Below are 27,380 nucleotides of genomic sequence, written 5' to 3' on the forward strand. Positions count from 1 at the left end.
GTGCACATTGGTAGTTGTATAGATATATATCTGTGTATGTGTCTGTGCGTGCGCATGTATGTACATACATATAAATTAATAATAAAAATAATAATCCATGGATGAAATTTATAAATATTTTGGTGTTTTAGTGATACAACACAGACATCTAAATTGATAGGGTTTCTCTAAGGATATAGCAGTACTTGTCAGCACAATTTTTTTTACTTCTCTGAGACATGGTTCTCCTGGGATCTTATCTAGATATTTCTGACATCCCTTTTTCATCATATCTAGGACACTGACAATAACAGAAATAGTTCTCACTTTAAGAGGTCATATCTTTTGTATTTCAATTTCCAGGTTCTTATATGGAACGTGTAAACCAGGTTTTTATTATTGAAACTTTAAAATTTATACTTCAGAACAATTATTTCATGCTTCATGACACCTACTATCGACAAAAACGTGGAATTGCGATGGGAACCTAATAATGGGATATTTTGAATTCACCATATATGGAGTGTCACTGCTAAAATATGGATAGCCATTTCACCTTTATATAAGAGAGATAAGATATGTGAAAAGATATGTGGAAGACTGCTTTATCGTTTGGAATGAGACCTTTGATAACATTTTGTGTGTGTGTGTTTGTGTGTGTCCTGTTTGTTATCAATTTTGACCCTCCGCAAAATCCCAAATTTTATTTAATTTGCTTTGCGGGGGAAACTGTTTTATCGAAAGCGTATATTATTGTTAAATGCTCGAAATACGAGAGTAGAAAAGCAGCCAACAATTGATGAAGGGTTGTTCTTTATGTTGTTTGCCTTGTTTTCCGTTTGTGTCTTTCGTTGTTCGAAAAAATAGCTCATATTCCACGTACTCGTACTTTGTATTTTTTGTTGTACACGTTTCATGACGTCCTGTGCCCACATATGCATATATATATATATATATATATATATATATATATATGTATAGATGTAAGTATGTACATATACGTATGTATATATGCATATATATATATATATATATATATATATATATATATATATATATATATATAAATATATATATATATATATATATATATTATTTATATTATTATATGATTGAACGCCAAGCATCCTCTTCCAAGTAAGTTTTATCTAAGCGCTGGTTACAGGGACGTAAACACACCAATATCGGTTGTCAAGCGATGCTGGGGAGACAAACACACACACACAAATACATATATACATACATACTTACACACACACATATATATTTATGTATATATATATATATATATGTATATATATATATATATATATATATATATATATATATATATATATATATATATATATAGTATATTAATAAAAAAATTTTAACAATTTTCAGTGCATTTTCAACTTTTACTTTTCCTATATTTCTACCCATTACGAATAAAATAACTTTGTTTTCCACACACGCACACACACACACACAAGTATACACTTTCATGGACTGTAGACACGTGGGTAGGCACCCATAGATATAAATATGGAGATAAGCACAATCCGACACAGACATATTGTTGTGGGGGGATGAGAGGGTTACCAACTCAAGTGTCTACGTGGCACGTGTATGCGTGTGCATATATATATTCCTCAGCGCGAATGAAGATATGGTTATATGCCTATGTATAAACATGGTATGTGGGTAGAAAAATATACATATGAATCGATATATATATGCAAATGTGCATGTCCGTGTATATGTGTAGATATTTTCATGCATTTATCATGTATATACGTGTGTCCATGTATGAATATATACATAAGTATATGTGTGGATATATATATATATATATATATATATATATAAAATATATAGTTTTAGGGAAAATAACCAATTTTCAAGAACTCATCGATGAAAATCCACTACCACATATAGAAAAATTAATAATTAAAAGCACAATAAATGAATATAATATAAAGTAAAGTAAATATCATAAGATAAATATAATAAAAAGATTACACGTGTTTCATAACCAATTTTCAAATAGAAAAGAAATTTAAATCGATTAAAATCAATTGAAATTATCGAAAATAAGTTCTATTCAAAAATATAGCTACTCGTCAGATCGTAAGTAGAACAATAATTAGATATATATCAACCAACAATAAGTACCAAATGAATTAATATGAAATACTTATTATATAAAGATAGAAAAATTATTTTTAAAATATCATAATATCAAAATAATAACCATTCAATAATCATCCCTTCATCCATTATAATAGCATGTATATTATATACAAAAAACATCTTACATAAATTATCATTGTTTTAAATTATCATTGTTTTAAATACAAGTTGAACGAAGTTTAAGTTTAAAATAATAATGAAGATAAAATTAGTACATATTTAACCGGTGTAATAGTTAAAGCTATACTATTTAAAGCTAAAGACGTTTATTTAATTATAATTAAAGATCAATTGAATAATAGAAAAATACAAGATTATTTATTTCTACAAACGTAATAATAAAAAATATGAATGAAAAAATTATGAATGGAAAAATTATGAATGAAAAAATTAGGAAAGAAAAAATTATTAAGAATAAAATGTTAAACTTTATATATATATATACAAAGTTTTGATTTAAAAAAAAACTTTAACGATATTATAAACTATAAAGATTAATAATTAATCAAATAATATTAATAAAAAATAATCGAAAATATATCAACACTATTCAAATCGAAGTTCTAATATTATGTTGAAATAAAACTATAACTTCTAAATAATTTAGTGTTAAATAAGTTATCTATTAAAAATAATCTATAAAGAACCAAATGAATAGTATAAAAACAAGAATACATATTATTTTCAAATAGTAGAAAATCTTTAGCAAAGTGAAAACAGTACTTATCCAAATTTTTCCGTAATTCAAACTGAAAACTAAGACGTTATCTAATAGCTATAGCGTTTTAAGCAAGAGTTCGCGCGAAGATACTACGTTAAAATAGAACGTTAAAATAGAGAATAGAATACGAAAGCATGAATGAAATAATAATAATACTTAAATAAATGAATGAAAAATTTAAAATTTATATAACTAACAACATAAAAAGAACAAAAAACTATAGTTATCTTATAAAACATATTAATAAATATTAAATTCTAATATATAATAAATAAATAATAATACTAATAGTCGTAAATTAAATAATATTATGAAATAAACTAAAATACTACTATTGATTTAGTCTTATCAAAATCGTAGTGTCATTGTAATATAAAACCTTAAACTTACTAAAATATTAACCTACCAATAAAAACAAAATATAGCTACTAGAATAATTAAATAGATACCCCAACACACACCCTAATACATACATACATATATACATACACATATACATACATACATATATATATATATATATATATATACATACATACACACATACATATACATACATACATACACATATATATATATATATACACTTACATGCATATACAAATATACATACTTATATATAAAAAACATATAAACATATATACATACGAATATACAAAATAATATACGTATATACAAACAACATACACACATATATACACATAAACACTAATAAAAGCATATACATAAATAAAAACATACATACACATATATACATAAATACACACATATATATAAATACATATAACACATATAGACCAAAACATACACTCTACCATAAATATATATATATACATAAATATATATCTACACATACACACATGTACCTACCAAAACATACATATAAAAACAAATACACTCATACACACATATAATAAATAAAGAATAATATATATAAATACACACTCACCCTCCCATGCTCTCAAATATACATATTATATAGATACACATATACAGACATATATACATACACATGAAAATACACATATATACACAGAAAAAACATGCATATACATATACACATATACATATATATACATATATATATATACACACATACATAAATATATATATATACACCTATATATATATATACCTAATAATTTATATAGACAAATTACACACACTCACATATATACTTATACCCATATATATACATATATATACACATTTACCTAAGTACATACCTAAATATACATATACATATACACAAAAATACTCATAACTATATATATAAAAAAATATACAAAATATACACACAAATAAAAATTCACTCAAATAAATATATAAATAAGGAATATTCTAAAACAAAACTACATTCACGCACTCACTCACACGCACAATATATATATATATATATATATACATCTATACTCACAAATATATATCTTTATACATACATGTAAATACAAATATACACTCAATATACACAAACATATATTTAAAAAAAAAACAACAACAACATATATATATATACACTTAAACCTATATAAATACATACGTAAACATATATACATACACCTAAAAATATACATACATACTAATGCATATAGACTAAAACACACACACTCATATATATACATATACATGCATATACACATACCCATATAAACAAAATAAATAAAAAATCATTAGCTAAAGTTTTTATATAAATAAAGTAGTTTATGTCTACATTTTATTTTTCGTTCATCAAAAGAATTAAGTAAATTATTATCCTTATGAAATAATATCTCTTTAAATTCATTATTACATAAATTACAAAAGTTATTACCTATATGATAGGATTTAGCTTTACAAACTATCTCCCATTTTAAAATATATTTAATATTTTTAGCTTTAAGTTCCCAAATATATTTACTGAGGCCAGTAGAATTAATTAAATTTCTATTCTTAAATGAGTGCATATGTTGAGCTACTCTTAATTTAATTTTATTAGAAGTCGAACCTATATAAATCTTATTTAAATTATAACCATTATGTTTATTTTCATTCAATAATTTCACTATACATTTATACACTACATCTTTCAAATTACATTTATTATTAAAATTACATTTAGTTTTATCTAAACATGTACAATTAATTATATCCTGGTCAACATTATTACTATTAAAATTAATATTAGAATAATTATTAAATTTAAATTTGTAGTAATTATTTAACTTAAATTTATTAAAAGAAGAGATAATATTAGCAACATTATTAGTAGTGGAATAACCTGCACCAAAATTATTTTTAGAAAAAATATAATGATATTTTTTTATTATCTCTAAGTAATAAATCAATAACTTTAAAAACTTCATTAATAATGTTAGTTTTAACTTGAACACCGTATGGAATAATTAACCAGAGTTTGTTCTTATTATAGATATTATTGAATTTATTATTAGTATTATTAAATTTATTATTATCATTAAAAAAAATTTAAATAATATTTAAAATTGTTTCCATTAAAATTAAGTTTATGTTTAGGTAATTTATTATAATACCAATTATTCTTATTATTCTTATTATTACCTAAGAAGACATTATCATGAGTATAAAAGTTATGTTTATTAAAAAGGTCATTATTATAATAATTATTATTACTACTATTATAAAAATATTTCGGATTATTAAAAAATTTTATATTATCAGTATATCCCGCTTCTTGCGGGGCTTTATTATAATAAGGTGCATGTTTTTCAAAAATCTCTATATTAGAAGATAGTAAAGATATTCTCTTACCTATAGTAAATGTTAAGGATTTTTTAACTGAGGGTGGGTGATTGCTTTTAGCATGAATGTATTTAATACTTTCATTAATCTTATGGTAAGGTTGGGTATTACCAGTAGATAAATTAAAATTAGCATCTAAATAATTAACGTTATAATACTCATTTTAAATAGTAATCTTTAAACCATTTCTTTAAAAAAAAACTATATATTCTCTTCTTATATAATTCTAGTTGTCTATTAGTGCAATTTTTAGTAAGTAATAAAAGGTCATCCCTATATAAACCACCCTCCAATTTTAAGTTTTCAAGTTCAAGTTCAGATAATAAATATATACCTACTAAATCAGTTACCTGTGCTGAATCAGGCGCGCCCATTGGTATATCAAAATAATCTCTAGTATCTTTTCTAGCCCACAAATTATTATCATATTTAATCAATGATTTCCTAGCCATTTTAACTACTTTTACTTCATCGTTAGTCATACCTACTTTCTTCATAGCAAAAATTAGGGCCTTATTTAGTACAATTTCATTTATAGAAGAATAATAATTGTCAATATCAATTTGAATAAATTTATACCTATATTTATCATTAATACTATTAAACCAATTTAAAGTATCTACTGTGGAATTCCATAATTTAAGATAATTAATTCCATTTAATTTATTAATATATTTATCTAAAATTATTTTACTTAATTTACCTAGATCTGACTTACAAGGACAAATAAGCCTAACTTTAGGGTCAGAATAAAAATTATCTTTATGGTCTTTTAAAGTAATTCTAGGGTGCATCGGTACATAAGGTTCTGTCTTACTATCAAGTTCGTATTTAAACATTATTAATTTAGAGGCCTTATTAATCAAATTTAAAGTATTTTCTGGAACTATCTTATATTTCTTATTAATTTCTTTCTCTAATAAATAATCATATAGTTTTACATCTAGTTTATATAAGTTCCTAGTTTTATCAGATTGTACAATAATACCATCCATATTTCTAAATTGTTTAATTTTAATGGCTAAATTTCTTAAATAATCATTATGTCTATTTGGATATTTATGAAATTTAATATTTTTCACTACTTTCCAAATACTATCCTCTAAAATCTGTAAATCCCTATTATACGGTGGTTCTTTTCTGGATTTAAATTTAGAATTAATGTAATTTAAAATATCTACATCATGAACATTAGTAATATTATGAATATTATTAAAATAAGCTTTCCATTTCATTCTAGTAATAAATTCTTTAATATTATTAATAAGTTTCAAAATATATTCCTTTCTAGATGAATTCCAAAACAGTGGCTCAATCCTACCTGTAAATTCCATAATCAACGAAAAATTGAAAGTTAAATACAAACAACAAACGTTAATTATAAATTAGAAAATTATAATAATATTAGGGACAAAATCCAAAATTACAGGTAAAAAACTCAATTAAAATCAATTTATAAAAAATTAAAATTAAATTGAGCCTTATAGATAAAGTATATATAAAAAATATATAGTTTTAGGGAAAATAACCAATTTTCAAGAACTCATCGATGAAAATCCACTACCACATATAGAAAAATTAATAATTAAAAGCACAATAAATGAGTATAATATAAAGTAAAGTAAATATCATAAGATAAATATAATAAAAAGATTACACGTGTTTCATAACCAATTTTCAAATAGAAAAGAAATTTAAATCGGTTAATATCAATTGAAATTATCGAAAATAAGTTCTATTCAAAAATATAGCTACTCGTCAGATCGTAAGTAGAACAATAATTAGATATATATCAACCAACAATAAGTACCAAATGAATTAATATGAAATACTTATTATATAAAGATAGAAAAATTATTTTTAAAATATCATAATATCAAAATAATAACCATTCAATAATCATCCCTTCATCCATTATAATAGCATGTATATTATATACAAAAAACATCTTACATAAATTATCATTGTTTTAAATTATCATTGTTTTAAATACAAGTTGAACGAAGTTTAAGTTTAAAATAATAATGAAGATAAAATTAGTACATATTTAACCGGTGTAATAGTTAAAGCTATACTATTTAAAGCTAAAGACGTTTATTTAATTATAATTAAAGATCAATTGACTAATAGAAAAATACAAGATTATTTATTTCTACAAACGTAATAATAAAAAATATGAATGAAAAAATTATGAATGGAAAAATTATGAATGAAAAAATTAGGAAAGAAAAAATTATTAAGAATAAAAGGTTAAACTTTATATATATATATATATATACAAAGTTTTGATTTAAAAAAAAACTTTAACGATATTATAAACTATAAAGATTAATAATTAATCAAATAATATTAATCAAAAATAATCGAAAATATATCAACACTATTCAAATCGAAGTTCTAATATTATGTTGAAATGAAACTATAACTTCTAAATAATTTAGTGTTAAATAAGTTATCTATTAAAAATAATCTATAAAGAACCAAATGAATAGTATAAAAACAAGAATACATATTATTTTCAAATAGTAGAAAATCTTTAGCAAAGTGAAAACAGTACTTATCCAAATTTTTCCGTATATATATATATATATATATATATATATATATATATATATATATATATATATATATATATATATATGCATATTAAGTGTATGATTTAAGTTATAGAACGCAGTATGACAAATTCAATCACATTTATTATAAATAGAGGAGTTAGATGTTAATATGGGATAAAATATTTATTCAATTCGGTAGACGATCGTTTCGTACAGAAAGACAATAAATTCATTTTAAGAATCTGAATTGTCAAAGAGCACAATAAGAAAAAGAAAAACTTAATAAAGAAAAAGGAGGACTTTAGAATTACATGGGTATTGGGTTCTTATGAAATTTTAAAAAATAAATTGTTCTACGAGTCATGTCTATTTTAAACACGATTAAAGGGTAATGGCTAGGTGATGATATATATATAACATAGAAATATATGCGACTTTCTCTCTATTGATTAGTGTAAATAAGCAAGTTTAAAACTCCATATAGAGGAAATAAGCAAATGGAGTTAAAAAACCAAATATGGGAGTACGGAATTCTTAAATATAGGACACTGAAATTTATATTTGACCTTTAATACGCAATACGGCTTATTTATAAATGAGAAAAGATGTTTAGGACTCTCGTCAATGGTTAGTGGTATATAAACTTTATAATAGGGATTTTATGTAAATATGTCAGGAATATAGAAGGAGGTAATTTAAGGACAATAGTTAAATCAGTAAGAAACACAGACAAATTCACATTTGGAAATTGAGAAAAGTTTTGCCTATTTATACTGTTCCACTCACAGATTGGACTTGTAATGTACGAATCAGCCGGGCAATTTCACTTTCTGAAAATCCTAGTTTATCTAGATTCTCCTTTAAGCATTTACTAACAAAACTTTGTGCTCCAATTATTGTTGGTATGAATATGAATTTATAGTCTGAATATAGAAGCTGGAGGTTTCGAAGCAGCTGTCCCTGGATATCTTCTTTTTCTCTGATTTTCAAAGACATAGTTATATGATTGTACATACCTCTGCCCCTCTGTCTCAAATAACAATATCTGGCCTGTTATGCTTACATTTGACAGAAGTTTTCCTGGGAATATTCCACCAGTATTTCTTGGTTGGTGTTTATGAATGCATTGCATAACAGAGGGATTTTCTAAGTTAAATTCAGGACAGTCTTTTTTGCGGATGGCATTATAAATTGTTTTAGCAACAACATCGTGCCGCATAGGGAGGTAGTACTGTGACGACATTTTAGGACAGCTGCTAATCATATGCATGGTGTCTTCCACAGAAACATGACATAACCTATAGATGCGGTTGCACCTTAGGATTACAAGAGCGTCACTGTCTCTCTTGATCACCAGGTACTTTGTGGCAATCCCCTCTTCCTGGCTTGCAAACGTATAGCCTTCAAAGTGTGATGTGATGTAGTAGTCTTGTATCCAAGAGAGGCTGCGCTTCGTGTCAATTCTACTGTCTTCTTCAAGCTTCTGGGCGACATACTCATGCATGGTCATTTTTGTTTTTGTATGTTGAGTGATTTCCATCCAGGTCTCCTCTGAGGTAGGAGAGCCCAGCTGTTTTGGGGCTGTATAGGAGATCACCAGGAAGAGAGTGTTTCTTGAACTCACTTCCCTTTTTAGGACTGCATTAGCATATTTATTTTTGCTGCTGTTGTTTAGCAGGTGCTGCCTGAGTGATAACATACAGCATTCGAAGGCCGTCTGTGCACTAATCTCAGGCCTCTACCACCTTCATTTTGTCTTAGGTAGAGACTGTCAACATCACTGCTTCTGTAGAAATTCCCAGTTGTTGTCAGGATTTTGAGGGTTTTGATATCTAGGGACTGGATTTCCTCTAAAGACCAATCAAGTATCCCAAATGTTGGGATCAGCACTGATATTGCAAATGTATTGTGGGATATTGTTGTTGTAAGAAAGAGTTCCGACTACTATATTTTCCTAAGTCTGGTGTAATATTCTTGGGTCATTCTATCTTTATACACAGTGCCTTCATTATGTATGTATGTATGTATGTATGTATGTATGTATGTATGTATGTATGCATGTATGTATGTATGCATGTATGCATGCATGCATGTATGTATGTATGCATGCATGCATGTATGTATATATGCATGTATGTATGTATGTATGTATGTATGTATGCACATACTGATGTCGTTATTCAGTTATATTTCAAGATCTCTTGCCAATAAAGAGCCGGTTTCTAACCTGGATCTAAGGCTCCTTCACTGGAAATTCAACATCGATAGGGTATTTTTGTATGTATGTATGCATGTATGTATGTGTGTAGATATGTATGTTTTATTTTACTTATGTATTCTCATGTATGTATGTCTAGACATGCTCATATGTACTTAAGTGATAAACTTCTGGAAAGTTTTACAAATTTTTACAGTTTCAGTCGTACATCACGTATTTGGTTGATATTTCCTGTTCTTGGATTGCAAACGCATACCCTTCAGAGTGGGCGTTAGTAATCCGGTTGTTGATCCATGATTGACTGTTTTGATGATAAATGTTACTATTATCTTGGAGCTACCTACTAGCATATCCATGCATGGTCCTCTGCTGATATACGCTCATTCCTTCATCTGATGACACGTTGCGGTAGAATCGTGCGTCTTCTTTGGGAATGTATTTAAGATTATCAGACAAGGAATGCTGCTGAAGAGTTGCTTTCCAAGTCTCATGATGTTATCAACCTCAAGTATGCAACCTTGTTCAAAGGATGTGCTTCGAACTTCATTGTTAAAAGATGTTGTCGAACGGGTACGTTATGACATTCAAAGGCAGTCTGAATTGATGTTAGGCCTCTGCCCCCTTGTTTTCGCTTTAGGTAGAGACGTGCTACGTCACTGTTGATGTGGAAATTATGTGTGCTGGCCAGTATCTTCCGGCCTTTGTCGTCAATGGCTCGGCTCTCATCAAGTGTCGAATGAAATAGCCCAAATGTTGGTATGAGTAGTGGCACTGCAAACACATTGTGGGCCAGTTTTATTGAATGCAGAGAGTTCTAGGTTCATATTTTCCTTATTCGTTTGTAATATACTTTAGTGATACGTGTCTTGTTATAGGTGCCATCGTAAGATATGCTTTCACCTACTCCTAGATACCTGTAACATGCCTCGTCAGATACAGGAGAAACATTTAAATCATTGATAGAGATTTTGTTAATCTGTTTTACAGGTTTCCTTCTTTTCACAAAAATATAGCAACATTTATCCTAACCAAAATCCAACCTATATTCTTTTAGAATATGTGTGCATGTATGTATGTATGTATGTATATATTTATGTATCGTATAATACTCCAGGTACACTTTTAAATAAAAACAAACAACATCACGTTCATCGTACGATGAAAAAGTCACAAATTTATTGGGAGGCTTCATCAACTCTGCTATTAGTGAATCGTTTCTCTTCTACGAACCATAAATAGTTTCGAAATATTTTAATGTTAGTTATTTTCTCTGAGTATAGTAGGAAGAGGACAGGCAGTTTTGAACAAAGTTTTACTTAAATTCCACGGAAATAACCTCAACATCTCTCATTACCTCCAGTAGTTTCCCTTGGATACCATGTCGATTTGTGAAGGTGTGGCTATAACGACCATTAACAAAAATCTAAATTGTACAAGAAATGCTACAATTAATTTCCTTAAAATCAATAATTTAATCAATATAATAAGAACAGCATCAGAAATTAGAAACGTATTGCTAATGACCTATCTGACAAACATGCGACCTTTGATATACCTTAGGTCCACTACTAATTTAATCAAATCACATATGCTAAAAGTTTCATTTTACAAAATGTCGGTGTTTAATAGCATGAATTCACCCTCGTTTACTATAGTCAATATGAAAATAATATGGCATACCTTGTATTCATATGGAGTTACATATATCACAGTCTGAAATGGAACATCACAAACAAATGGATATTTAAAGATTCTTTCTTGTTTAACCCATCTACCGTAATAGCTGTCATAAACAATGGTTCTCCAATTTTTCACAGCGTAATAGCGGACATCCATCTGTAGAGGTATATAGTTACCATTCGCGAAATTTATAGTAAGTCTGTAAAGATATGAAAATATAACACAAATATACACACCCAAACAGACTTGCACACACACACACAGACACACATTTGTGTATGTATGTACATAAAGACATAAAGCACACCCACATCCCTTATTCCAGCAATCTGAATTAACGTTTAGGATCATCAGGTGATATTCCCAGCCTGCTTTCCTTTGAAATATTTGCCAGTAAAAACGTATTTAAAAATTGGGAGAAACTCAGTTTAATGATTTCTAAACAAAGGAAACAGAACCAGTCTTCTAGACGTCATCTTCGGTATATACATATATATAAATATAGTGAGTTCAAACAAGAAAAACGACAAAAAAACACCAACGCGAGGACGTGATACAGATATTGTGTTATTGGATGCTGAGGAAAGGAAAGAAAGAGAATTTGAGGTTTCGAGCGGAGCTCTTCGTCGGAAATATAGGAAAGTCCAAAGAAGGGAAGACGGAGGAAGAAATAATCGCCAACGATATACACGAGGTTACATTGTGGAATGACCGAAAGCGAAAGGGTGGAGAAAAAGTTCTTTCTAAGACAGGAGAGTGCAAGAGAGGGAGGTATGTATGTGTGCGTGCGCGCGGGTCCGTGTATGTGTGTGTGTGTGTGTGTGTGTGTGTGTGTGTGTGTGTGTGTGTGTGTGTGTGTGTGTGTAATAACATCAGGTGTATGTCCGTGTGTGTGTGTGTAATAACATCAGGTGTATGTCCGTGTGTGTGTGTGTGTGTGTGTGTGTGGTTTGGATGTTTATCTGTTAGTGTGTGTGTTTGTGTCGCTTAACGTTGTAGAAGGAATTAGTAGCAGGAATTATTTGGGATTGGTTGTGGACGATGGTCAGTAGAAAAGTGAGCAAGCAGTTTTTAAGTATGTGTGTGTGTGCGTGTATGTGTATGTTGTGTGAGTGTGTTTTTCTTGCAGTGTGTGCCTGTATCTGTGAGTGCGTGTATGTGTTAGTGTTTGTTGTGTGTGTATGTGAGTTATGTGTGAGTTCATTTGCGTGTGTGTCCATGTATGTATACTTGGGGGGGGGGGTGTATGAGTGTGTGTGGTGTGTGTTGGAGTTATGTGTGGGTTCATTTGCGTATGTGTGTATGTGAGTTCGTTTGCACATGTGTGTGTATGTGTCTTTTGTGTGTGTGCATATGTATGTGTGTGTGCGTGTGATGTGTAGACGGGGGGTTGTGTGTGGAGATATATGTGCGTTTTTTCGCGCCTATGCACGTGTGTGTGCATGTGTATGTGCGTGTATGTGTGCGTGTGTTCGTGTGTGTGTGCGTGTGCATGTGTGTGTGCGTGCGTGTGTGTGTATGTGTGTCTGCATGTTTGTGTCTGTATGTGTGTGTTTGTGAGCGTGTGTGTATATTTTTGTGCGTGTGTATGTATGTGTATATTGTGTATATTTTGTGCATGCGTGTGTTTGTGTGTATGTGTGTGTATGTTGTGTATATGTGGGTTCCTGTGTATGTGTGTGTGCGTGCGTTTGCTTACGTACGTGCGTACGTGTGCGTGTGTTGTTTATGCCCATGTGTGTGTAATTGTGTGCGTGTCTGTGTGAGTGTGTGTTGTGTATGTGGGAGGTATGGGTGCGTACGTGTACGATTGTCTGTGTGTATGTGTATGCGTGTGTGTATAAGTGTGCGTGTGTGTATGCGCGTGTGTGTATGTGCGTGTGTATATGTGTGTGTGCGTGTGTATATGTGTGTGTGCGTGTGTATATGTGTATGTGTGAGATGTGTGTCAAGTATGTGTGCGTTTTATTGCGTGTATGCGCTTCTGTGTGTGTGTGCATATGTATGTGGCTGTGTGTGTATGTGTATGTAGTTGTGTGTAAGCGTGTGCGTTCATGTGTGCGCGTATATATGGGTGTGTGTGTCTCTGTGTGTGTAGGGTTGTGAGTAGGTGTGTATGCATCACTGTGCGTGTGTATGTGTGTATATATGTGTGTGTTCGTCTATATGTGTGTATGAGCGCACATGTATGTTTGTCATGCGTGTTGTCAGGTGTGTTGGCGGTATATATGTCAGGTGTGTGGGAGGTATATGTGAATGGGAGGTATGTATGGGTTGTCAGGTGTGTGGGAGGTATATGTGAATGAGGGTATATATGAGTTATGTGTGCATGGGTGTGTGTGTATGCATATGTATGCATGTGTCTTTGCGTGTGTGTGTGTGTGCACAAGTGTGCGTGTGTATGTGCGTTTATATATGTGTGTGGATGAATCTGAGCGTGCAAGTGCATGCGTGTGTTTCACTACAAAAATTGGAACGAGTATAGAGTAGCTATGAAATAAAAAGATGATACACGAAAAACGGTGATTATGTTATGAACTATAATCCTCCTTTTTGGGAAATATTGCAGCCTGTTGTTTATATTAATTATGTGTGTGTGTGCCTGTGTGTATGTATTCCTATATATGTTTATACATGTATAAACATATACATAACTATATGTTTATAAGTATGTATGCATGTATGTATATATATATATACATATATATGTAATGTTAAATCTCTGAACGAGGTATAAACAGTAACTGCACGACCACGTGAAGTATATTTGCCACTTAAATGCGGCTAAACCCTAAGGGTGAATGTTAGTGTTGCTTTTAGTAACATTCAACCTTAGGGTTCAGCCGCATTTATGTGGCAAATATACTTCACGTATATATATATATATATATATATATATATATATATATATATATATATATATATATATATATATATATATATTTCGTTTTTGGATTTGGTTTGCAAGATTTTTTATGTGATTTCGTGTGCTGAAGCATATTCTGTTGTGTCTGGGGAGAGTCATTCTCTTATTGTGCCTTAAAATTTAACAACCTCACCGGTAAAATTTCCACTTATTTCTTATTTTTATTTTCCTAAAATTTTCGTTGGGTCTTGCAACCTATTCAATAGACAAGACTACTGAAAACTTTGCAAGACGCAACGAAAATTTTAGGAAAATAAAAATAAGAAATAAGTGGAAATTTTACCGGTGAGTGTGTTAAATTTTAAGGCACAATAAGAGAATGACTCTCCCCAGACACAACAGTATATATATATATATATATATATATATATATATATATTTATATATATATGTGTGTGTGTGTGTGTGTGTGTGTGTGTGTGTGTGTGTGTGTGTGTGTGTGTGTAAAGTGTTAGGTGTGCTGTACAGAATTAAATATTGAAAAAATGTCGTGTATATACATATATTAGCGCTTTCGTTCGTCTTTCGAACTTGTCAAATATAATTCTGTGAAAATACAGAGACCTTTTTTATTTATATAAAACAGGTGTTTGGTGGGGGGGGGGGGGCGGGGGTTGTTTATAACAGAGCATTGATTTGTTTTTTGCTTTTTGGGGGTGAGGCTTTAGAGACAATGGAAGATGTATAAGTAGATAGATAGATAGACAGGCAGATAGAGTGATAGAGAGATAGACGGATAGTCAGACAGATAGAGAGATGGATGTGGTAAAAGAGAGAGAGAAGGGCCATTGTATTGAAATGGTCTTTTTAAGGAGTGTCAAAAGAATATATATATATATAATACAGAGATAACACAGAAGAAACGATGGTTATGTTATGAATTTCATTGTCTTACACATATTTCTACTATAAGATACAGAGGACTCGAACTTGAGTGACTGAATAATATCCTATAGCTTAATCAGTGCCTACATTTGTAATTGATATTTTCCCAAATATATTTTACTTTATATTTGAGGCTCCGATTAAGCCATAGGATGTTATTCAGCCACTCAACTCCAAGTCCACTGCATCTTATAGTAGGAAAGAGCTGTAAGGTAATGAAGATCATAACAGAAGCATCGTTTGTCCTATGTGATTTCTTTTTCGTATTATATATATATATATATATATATATATATATATATATATATATATATATATATATATATATATATATTTAATAAATGGTGAAATACGCATATGTGAAATGAATTCTTTTATTTCCGACATATGTTTTAAAGATTACAAATGGTTCCTTCCACAGGAATAAGTGATGTTGATAAAGATGTAATCTTCTCTTGAGAGAAATACATAAGAGCCAACTTAACCGTAAGACATTTTAACCGAATGTGATAACTGTGGGTAGAGAAGATTGCTACCTATCTTATTTGAAAAAACCGTTGGAGGTTGCAACGCTACGAGGCAGTACGTTGGACAAGGAGGGAAGAAAAGAAGGAAAAGGAGAAATTTAGAATTTCGAAAGGGAAGTCAATAAAATGATTTAAAACCCGATTAAAAGTGGGAGAAGAGTGTTTTATGTATAATGGGACCGCAAAGGGGATTAATCTTGTATTTATACATGTAGTATTGACATAAATGCATATATATGGTAATGAAGATTAAAGCAATGCTATATGTATAGGAAAATTATGCTTGTATGAACTAGTAAGATATTAAGTGTATGACAATTTATAAATGTGGTGGATGGTCTGTTAATCTAAAGAGAGAGATTGTGTTGTTAAGTGAAATGGAAATCAGAGGGGGCAAAAAAAGGGGGGTTAATGGAATAAAAATTACTTGTTTAAACTAAGTTATTATTATTACCAAAGTTTACTTCGATAATCACGCTCTATATTTGTTGATGCAAGAGTTTTCCAGTAGATAAAATAAAATTTTGTGTGGTGCTGTATTTTATACGTAATAAAGCAGGAAGAAGAAAATATGTATATGTTATGAATTCATCTTACGATAAACGTAAACGAACGAACTAAGGTTGCTTTCAGAATCTTAGATATGTCTAACAAGTTTAAAGAAGACAATTAAAATTCTCAGATGCAGAATAATGCCACTAACATAGCCTAAACAGGATAAATAACTCCTATCTTTGCTGAAGAAAGTGAAGGCAACAAGTGAAGGAGATGGAGTTAAGAAGGAGCAATGAAATCAAAGGTATAAGGTTATTGGAGTACAACGTATTGAACATAGTTGGAAGTAATGTTTATGTTAAGTTAAACTGAAAGTAATGTTTAAGTTCATGTTTATAGACGTGCTGGGTGTCCTAATTTGGGTTCAAAAGATAGAAAGTGTTCAGATAAGATATATCAAGCGATACAAGCCAATTATACCCTTATACATATAAAGGTATAATTAACTTGTATGGGTTATTTATATGAAGAAAACACATGAGCTTGCCAATGTTTACATCTGCATACAACCAAATCTTGAGCATAATCCTGATGTGAGTGTTTAAGTTCTAAAGATAGGAACAGTGAGTCACTTACCGTTCGAAAGTTTTTTGTGTCTCCTCCTTCGGGCTTTCCTCGAGGAGATCACTGTACAGATTTTTCGCCAGATATTTTTGGCATTTGCCAATTGCTTTGGGAAAATGGATTTTAGTGTGTGGTGCAGGGTTGGTGTTATGTGTAGTATTTTGATGTGTTCTGGCGGTGTTGTGTACGGGTGGTTGCTGGTTTTTATGTCGTCGTTTGTTATGTTTGTTTTTGTGTTGATGTATTCCATCAACTCTGAGATTTTGTGTTGATGGCAGTGAGCATTGTGTGTGTGTTTACTTTTGGGGTTTTGTTGCTTGTGTTGTTGTTGTGTACGCCTGTGCTGGTGTCTGGAGTGTTTTCGGAAGTTGTCTAACTCCCTGCTTTGTTGGTGTTTGCTTTTCTTTTTTTTACTCCTCTTCCTCCTTTCTTTTCTGGCTATTTGCCATTCCTCATTACTTTCGTCTTCCGACGAGAGTTCCGAGGAATCGGAAGGGGTAAGGGCAAATTCTGATCGTCTGTGTGTGTTTCTGTGAGTGGTTGTGTTGCTGTTTTTGTTGGTGCTGGCTGCTTGTTATTTGTGTGAGCTGTATGTGATATGTAGGAGTGGGAAACAGTATTTGAATTTTCTTTTTTTTTCTTCTGTTTCTTCACTTGTTGTTCTTGCAGTTGCTGTTGTCTTCTCAGTTGTTGATGATGCTGGTATTCCTCTTGTTGTTTTTGGTTCGCGGCAGTTGGGCAATTTTTTTTGAGGTATGCTTCGCTGTTACATGTTTAACAGCGTGGCCGCCTTCCTTCCACCACTACATACTAATTGTGGTCCTCTGCCAGTTTGATATATGTGGGAATTTTTTGGGACTCCTCTTCAATGATGTGGAGGAGGACTTTGAGTTTTTCCCTTCCCAGTTTTTTCCTCTACAGCAGCAATTTCCAGTATATTTGCCTCCTCCATTTCGAGGCATATGGCAGATACTATCCATTGCATCTCTACTTCTGAAAGCACATTTTTTATTGTCACCTTCGTCACTCTCTGTCCAAGGTAACTCGGTATCATCACCAAGTCAACCGTGTGGAGAGAAAGTGTCGAAAATTGCTTCGCTATATTTTCACTCTGGAAGCGCAGTTGAACAGTGGCGAAATTACGCCCCCAAGTAACATGCTCTTGATGAGCCCATACAAGGCGAAGGCACTTTTCGATTTTTTCGGTGATAAAATTATCCATACGCTTTATTTTGGTGTTGGTGAGTTTGTATGTGATGTATTTCTTGTTTGTGTTTTCAATTATTTGTTTGGGAATGTGTAATTGTACTTTATCACCTTCTTTCGTAAGAAGGGATTTCGTGTCTTTAATTTGTTTTTTGGGTGAATGTTAATGTTGTTCAATTTTGCTTCATTGCTTCGCCAAAATTTATTTTAGTGGTGCTGGCAGACATGTTTTTTGTAAAGGTTGTAGCGTTGTTCATCTTGTTTTCGCCAGTTCCGGACGGCATTGCGACGATTTTGTTGTAGTTGTTGATGGTGGTGTTGACAGAGGTGTTAGTACTGCCAGGTTCAAAGGTGGTGGTAGTGGCAGCAGAGTTTGTTGAAATAGTGGTGGTGTCAGCGTTGAGAGCCGATGACCTTGCGTCCTTGGTTTTGTTTTTGTCACTGGTGGTGGCGGCAGGCGAGACTGCTGTAGCAGCAGAGTTTTTGGACGTGATGGTGGCGGTGGTGTTTGAGGCAGCAGTAGTAGACCCAGAGGCATTGCTTTTCTCCACCTCCTGTCTGCGTTCATGCGGGACGGCATTAGATTCCTTCGCCTCTGGCATTAGGGGCGGGAAATCGGCCTCGTTGAATACCTTAGCCATATTCGTTTTACAGAATATGGCTAGGATCGTGGAAAATGTTTTCAAACTTTTGGAAATAAAGCTCTAAATAGAGCTATTTCTGATTAGAAAAATATATGGTCTCAAATTATTTTGTGTTATACACAACGTGTACAAATGATAAAATACAAAATTAGACTTTTTACAGATGAAAAAGGAAACTTACATGGGAGCCGATGTGTCTAGCGTCAGATAGATAGATAGATAGATAGATAGATAGATAGATAGATAGATAGATAGATAGATATACACATACATGCATACATTCATACATACATGCATACATACATACATACATACATACATACATACATACTGTTATATCCCTATAGATAGACGAATGCACTACAACAGTGTAATAGCAACCAATATAATCGAAATTGATTTCGCCGACTGTAACTCAATTAGTTGTTGATTTCTTTGCTGTTGTTGTTGTTTTGCATTCATGTAGAGGAAAAATCAGTATTCTTCATAGACAAAGAAATAGTAATAATAATTCATACAATCTTTTTAATCAAATCCGATAAAGGAAAACATTCTATGTAAATTAAAATTTGATTTACGGATTACCAATATTCAAGTCACAACTGATAGTTATATCTATAAATTCATAACAACTGAATAGGAAAATAGCAAAATTAGAAGCCCAGATTATTATCAACGAGTAGGTTGATAAAAAACAGAACTTCGTGTAAAGCTAACACAAATAATAAATTCAGTAAATAATATAACAATAAAGAGGATGGAACCTAGGATTATATGCAAAAAGAAATCCGAATTTAACCTAGTTAATTATTCTGTATATAAAATTGGAAAGGATGCAACTGTTCCTCATTGAATATATATAGTTCAGTATAACTTCAGATGATGATATGAAGTTAATGATACTGGAGGTAAAAGTAGTAAAATCATAGGAGAATGATTAACATTCTCTGATGATAACAAGGAATGTTTCCTCCATTTTTAGCTTATGAAGTATTTTTAAAGTGTAGACCTACAAATAACTAAGATATACAGGGATGTATACCATTATATCTTCATTTACTACGAACAAAATGTTAAGGTGAAAATGTTACCTGCGACAAGGTGATCTTGGAATGCCCATAACTATTACAGTCATATTTTTGCATGATGGTAAATTCAGAGATAATTTTCGATACTGTAAATAATAGAAATGATGTAAGCCATGTAAACAATGATTGGCGTCTTTGTTTTAAACAGAGTTTTCCTACATTTAACGTTACTAAATAGCTGTAAACATAAAATATGCGACAAAGAAAATTGTACAATGCAGTAAACCGGAAAACGTGTATTCATGTATTGTTATAATGATTCTACAGCACTTATACTGACTGTGTCATGATGTTTCATACGCCACCACACGATCTCTGACACTAAACTTTACTTAAGAAGTGAATTGATTGAATTGATCATTGCAAGCACATCGTTCATTAATGATCTATATATTTTCTTGTGAATGTCTTCAGAGGTACTTTTCTAGATATGCTGTTCATGGAAGGACTGTTTACTCTCCACAAGACATTCTCTAATGAACGGATTATTTCTACAGAGTTTTGTATCCGAAGAGCAATATAGCCTTCTCATAGTTATGTCCGAAACACGTTTAATTCTAATTATTTTGTTCTTCGAGAAATAAAATATCCTGATATTTTCACCCACCTTCGCATTATATACACATAGCAGTACACTGGTGAATTCATACGACGCGTGTATATGGAATCCTAGTTCGTCGGGATTGCATGTACACATATCCACATGCTCGCATATACATTACATAGACGTACATGTAAACACACGGACACAGACAAAGACATACATTCAATTGCAGCAATATGTCTGTCCATATTTATACGTGCAGGATGTATACACTATTGTGTGTGTGCGTGTGTGTGCATGTGTGCGTTTGTATGTGCGCGTTTGTGCATGTTTTTGTTTGTACCATTGGATAACAAGAATGTTTGACCAAATGAGCTGGCTGCTCCTGAATTAGTAATACCACAGACACGAGCGCGCTTAACATACTTCTATAGGGAGAATCACAATGGTAGTGTCAGAAAATATGTACCGTTTGAATTATTGGTACAATACCCCACTAGATCGGCTTCTCTACATTTTCCCCTCTACCTAATTACACTCAGAACGTATGGGTGTAACTGAGGCTTTAGATAATGACAATTCTCCTGCATAACACGCAGTGAGAGCGAGCCCGGGATCTCGGGATTGTGAAGCGAACTTTTCAACCATTTAACCAAACTGCTCCTAATCTCTCTTCTTTCTGTCTGCCTTTCTGTCTGCCTGTCTGTCTGTCTGTCTGTCTGAATGCCTCTCTCTCTCTGTCTCTCTCTCTGTCTCTCTCTGTATATATATATATGTGTGTGTGTGTGTGTGTGTGTGTGTGTGTGTGTGTGTGTGTGTGTGTGTGTGTGTGTTTGTGTGTGTGTGTGTGTGTGTGTGTGTGTGTGTACACCAGTACCTGATGGTTACGATGACGAGTGCTCCTGTTGATCCGTTGAACAGAACAGCCAGCTCGTGGAATTAACATGCAAGAGGATGTGTTCTTCACAAATACGCGTACACATAACGTAATTTTCAGTGTTGTCGAGAGTGACACGTAATATAGCAATGCCGTTTGAATAGCAAGTACTACACATTCTTACCAGCTGAGTGAACAGGGGCAACGCAAAATAAAGTGTCATCCTCAATTACAGAACGCGCCGCTGAGATATTGTTATCCAGAAGACCCAAGATGGCCGGTAAAGCTATGTAAGTACTACGGGTGGACCGTAGTTAGACTCTCCGTTTGAAAATAATATGAGTGAGGGGTATAATACGGGTCGTGTGTGAGCATGTATATGTTAAATAAAACGAGACCACAAAACCAAGGCTGTGTGGACTTTATAGGACATTTATAAAGAGAAAGGTATATTAGGAATATCCCTCTGATGAAAGAATATCCTTAATATCCCGAAAACAGCTGTAAGACTTCCTTTCTCTTTATAAATGTCCTATAAATTCCACACAGCTTAGGTTACGTTGTTTTATTTTACTTATGACATATTCACAAACACACACACACACACACACACACACACACACACACACACACACACACACACACACACACACACACACACATATCTCGATGAAAACAGTTTGATTCAAACTCCTTGGTATTCTGAGTTTCAAGCTTGTAGCTATTTTCGGCCATCGGAGTCTGGTACACCCCCACCATTTAATCTAGAAGTAGAAACTTCTAGATTAAGTGGAGGTGGGGTTGTACCACAAAATTTTCCTTTCTCTATTTCTCTTCAGGTGAGAAGAGGTTGGGGGTTTGTCCACATACGTGAGCTTCTTAAAAAATTCGCTCCTAGCCAAAGTATCGGTGTATCGGTGTGCTATTAAAGATCACCATGTTGGCTGAGATTTTAGATACCCGTTTGCTAATGCCTGAAATCAGGTTTCTAATTACAGCGGGGTGTGGTTGACCTCTTGTGGATGTATACCGTGTCTTCATTGGGCTTACTGTAGAGGTAGTATTTGCACGTGTTCAGCTCTAAGGTTACGTCCAAGAATTAACCGTAGTAACCGTTATGGACTGGCCGAACTTTATGAATATTTTTATCAAGTCCTTCCTGAACCTGTCCATAGTGTGACCATTCATATAGCTTGAGATAGCCATCATCTCTGTGGAGAGCCGACCTATGTGGATGGCTACGTATCTTGATGGCATTGAATATGTCAAACCCGACCAGGTCGGTGATTTCAGCCCCGTCACAGCTCCTCATAGAGACATCAAACAATGGACCGCCTTCTTTCTTCACCCAGAAGGACTGGCTGTGGACCAGAATTGACTTTCTGGCATTCAAAATGATTCTGATATCAAGATCACTAATGCTGGTAAATTGTCCTCGCAGACATATGGGCATATACATGTACACATATATAAATATATACTCTCACATCTTCTGCCCCTTCCTACTTGCCCCCCAAACCATGTGACGGATTTCCTGGTCAACACGCGTTCGATTTCCTTCCACGATGCGGTATTTTCCAAGTTATTGTTCTCGTTGAAATACCAACATCAAGATGTGACACCGCGTGACCTTTCTCGGTCAATCATAGGCTAAATTACAGTAGTAAACATTAACTCTCTTGAATCGAACTCTCATTCAGATTCCGATGGCCGAAGACTAGCAACTCGCTTGAAATTCAGAGTACAAAGGTCCCAATAAATGCGCAGAAAATATTTAAAAAGATTAATGAAATTAATACAATTAATCGGATTCATATTTCACCACGTTCCTTTAAACCTACAGTTTTCAAAAATCATACGAATGTAAAACCGTTGAAATTTATTAATCTTCATACGAATGTATCTTATATCGGTGCATTAACAATTTCATTTAATGTAATCTATCCGCAGCTGAAAGAAATCAAGATCCTTTTCAGCTCTAAGAACTCTAACTCACTGTTTAATTCTAGATGCAAAATTTTCAGCAGTCGTAAGCATATGGCTAAGTTCTTGTTGATAAATTGAATAACTGTACCACAGGCTCTATGGCGCTATCTCATTAGTCTTATATTTTATGTTCTAAGGAGAAATAATTCTACCCACCCACCACTTTGCCTATTTTTGATGTCTTATTCGTTTAACAGATTTTCAACCTTCCACCTGTCATATCTACTTCTTGCTCGCCTTTTCCCACTTTTCCTCTTATTCTATCGTTCCATTTTTAGTTTGTTATGCCATGTAGGCTGTGTCTAATCATTGTGCTAGAATATCATAGGTCTTAAACAACAGTTTGGCTTGCTCTCGGCACATGAAACCAATAGCAGCACATAAAAATATGTACTGTATTTATTAAGTATTATTTATCTCTTACCACATGGAGTACTTTTTTGTTGTCCTTACCATCATGGAGCAGTACACTATATAAACACACACACACACACACACACACACACACACACACACACACACACACACACACATATATATATATATATATATATATATATATATATATATATACAATTAATAAAAACGAAAAAACAACAACGCGAGGAAATGGTACATACAAAGTATTAGCATACGCTCAGGGAAGGAAAGAAAGGTAGTTTTACGTTTCGAGCAAAGCTCTTCTGCTGAAACGAGACAGAGGAAAGTTCCAGAGAAAAGGAAGTCGGAGGAAAATTTAGCTAACGATCCACATGTTGTTACATTTTGAAATGACCGGAAGCGAATGGGTGAAGAAAAAGTTCTTTCTAAGACAGGAGAGTGTAAGAGAAGGAAGTATCTCTGTGTATGTGTGTGCATGTCTATGTGAGATAGCATGTGTGTGTGTATGTGTGTGTGTTGTGTGTGTGGTGTTGGCCGTTTATATGTGTATGTGTGAGTGAACTATGACATTTTAAAAGAGAACCCATTTCTTGTCACCAGTCACTATTAGGTGGGAAAACGGTTCATTCGTGAGACGTGGCAGCAAAGAAGAGCATATATTCACTCTCTATACGCGATTAGATTCGGGAAGTTTGTGAGGAACCCATTGACCCAATTTGCTGACTTTTCCAATGGCCAAATTCAAGCTTCTGTGCTACTTTCTCAATAGTTACGATGAGATTTTGTTCTGCCAGTGTTTGCAGGACGTCCACGTCGAGCTCAACAAATATTCCAAGACGAAGCTCGTCTTCTAGGCTATAGTTTCCGGCTCAGAATTTCTAGAACCCCCGTTGACCCTGACTTACACTTATTGTCTGATCCCATATACTACATTAATATTCCTCGCGTTTTTAGTTGCGTTGTTGCCATTATTGAACTCATAAAGCAAAATATGCCGAATATGCTCCTTTGTCACTTCCACTACAGCATTGAAAAAATAACTTAAAATTTAACTGCACTCTTCAGTACTTGCACTAAGAATAAATATAAAGTAAAATTACTACCTGCTTTTATAACATGTTGATGCAGGTAGTTTATCCCATCCCCCTCCGACTTTTAGTTCATGCAATTGAAAAAGCCGCATTATTTATGGGATAACCCAATATTTTTAAAATAATAAGAAATTCAACATAATATATGTAAGAAAATGGCTTCAAACTCAAAGTGTATTTACACTGGAAAACAGTGCAAACGTAGCTTTAAAACCGTTTTTATAAACGCAAAGGTCTTCGTAAACTAAATACATAATTACTGGCACTGGTCGAACGCTTTTAACACCAAAAAGTTTTACATATATTTACAAAAAGTGCAAAACATGGCTAAGGGAATAACTCAAGATGGCCAATAGCATGAACTTAGATATTTTAGGTAAGTTGTGACGTAGCAATCGGTGTACGCTAAATATTTTAAATGAATTGAAATTTAAATTATACATAAAGAATATATAAAGAAGACTTACTGGCAATATTGAAACAAAATAGGGACAAAATTTCCAGAAAAAAAAAAACATATAATTTCACAAAAAAATCCAATTCTTCCCTCTAGAATAATATTAGCAAGGAAGATGGCAAACACCGAGATGGTCCGGTCCTATATGTTCAACATAGCTTAATTTATACAAGGATTCCTAAATCAAAGGTATTAATAGGTTTCCAAGTCTAAGTATGAAGTGTTTTGGCCAATATAACTTTCATAAAAATTCAAAGTTAGCTAAACCGCTAACCCCCCCCCCCCCCACCGTAAAAAAAAAATGCCATTTGTCTGGATTAGTTGTGCTGTTTCTTTCGAACAGATTACACATGACACAAATATTTTTAACTGTTGTTCACGAAAAAAAAACATCAGAGAAAGCTTCAGGTCAAATTATAAATTTTCACCGATATAAGTTCGTCATTTTCACTTTTTATCTTCTGTTTGATTCAGGACTATGTTTATTGACTTACATTTATTAAACATTATCCAGTGACGTTTATGAATGTTCTAAAAAGATGTAAGGTAACAGATACTCAAGTCAAATACAACAATGAAGGGTTGCGTTCATATCTTTCACCAAAGTTTAGAAACAGCTTCAAATACAAATCGGAACACGACTTCTGTAATTGGCATTTATAGATTTTGTAAGCTCACTGTCTCATATCTAGGCTTTTATCCCAATAAATATTTGTACGTACAATTTACACTAAAATGAATTGCGATTCATCAAAAAAAGTTCTGTGTCTTATTATAGGAATTTCGTCTAACCGAAAGTTCAATGGGATTGAAACCAGAATGTAAAAAGACCTAACGAAATTTTAATGGCTACAACAAAGTGTGTCTAGTGATTCACCGATTCTGCCATACACAAATACACACACATATTCTGATTCATAATCACTAGAACTTAATACAGATGTTTGTCATGTAAGAGAATATTTAAGGAATAACACAAGATACGAGAAATGCAAAAACGACTTACTTTAGATCCAAATAATTTTTTAGGATATCCTGTTGTATTAAAATATGCGTATGGGTTCTTGGAAATCTGTTGAAAAGGAAATGAGCTTCTGCTTTCAGGTAGATCAAAACTTACGTTTTATACAGGTTAAATAATGTCAGAGGAACAAAACGGTATTAATTAAATTTAATAGTTAGTCTACTAGGCGCAGGTGTGGCTTTGTGGTAAGGAGCTTCTTTCCCAGCCACATAGTTCCGAGTTCAGTCCCACTGCGTGGCACATTGGACATGTGTTTCCTACTATAGTCTCGGGCCGACCATAACCTTTTGAGAGGATTTAGTAGACGGAAGCTGAAAGAAGATCGTCGTATATATATTTTTTTCTTTATGTGTGCCACCATCACAACCACCATCAGTTGACAACAAATGCTGGTGAGTTTATGTCCCCGTAACTTAGCGGTTCGGCAAAACAGACCGACATAATAAGTACTATGCTTACAAAGAATAAGACCTGGGGTCGATTTCTTTGACTAAAACCCTTTAAGGCGGTGCTCCATCATGATCACAGTCAAATGATTGA

The 27,380-nt window shown here is 32.5% G+C and overlaps 1 protein-coding gene across 1 annotated transcript in view; it reads right to left on the bottom strand.

The window, feature by feature from the left end:
• Positions 1-11,552: 11,552 nt before the first annotated feature.
• The window catches only part of LOC149133362 (uncharacterized), a 30,044-nt gene continuing 14,216 nt past the window's right edge, over positions 11,553-27,380 (bottom strand). Inside the window, exons 4-7 of the mRNA XM_089360173.1 lie at positions 26,823-26,888; positions 20,484-20,566; positions 12,086-12,284; positions 11,553-11,828 (exon numbers count right to left, since the gene is read on the bottom strand). Coding sequence (XP_089216299.1) covers positions 11,718-11,828; positions 12,086-12,284; positions 20,484-20,566; positions 26,823-26,888 — 459 coding nt within the window. The 3' untranslated portion in view covers positions 11,553-11,717. The remainder of the gene's footprint in view (positions 11,829-12,085; positions 12,285-20,483; positions 20,567-26,822; positions 26,889-27,380) is intronic.

This window comes from Octopus bimaculoides, chromosome 11 (genome assembly GCF_046866305.1).
Source record: "Octopus bimaculoides isolate indiv1 chromosome 11, ASM4686630v1, whole genome shotgun sequence".
Taxonomy (NCBI): Eukaryota; Metazoa; Mollusca; class Cephalopoda; order Octopoda; family Octopodidae; genus Octopus; species Octopus bimaculoides.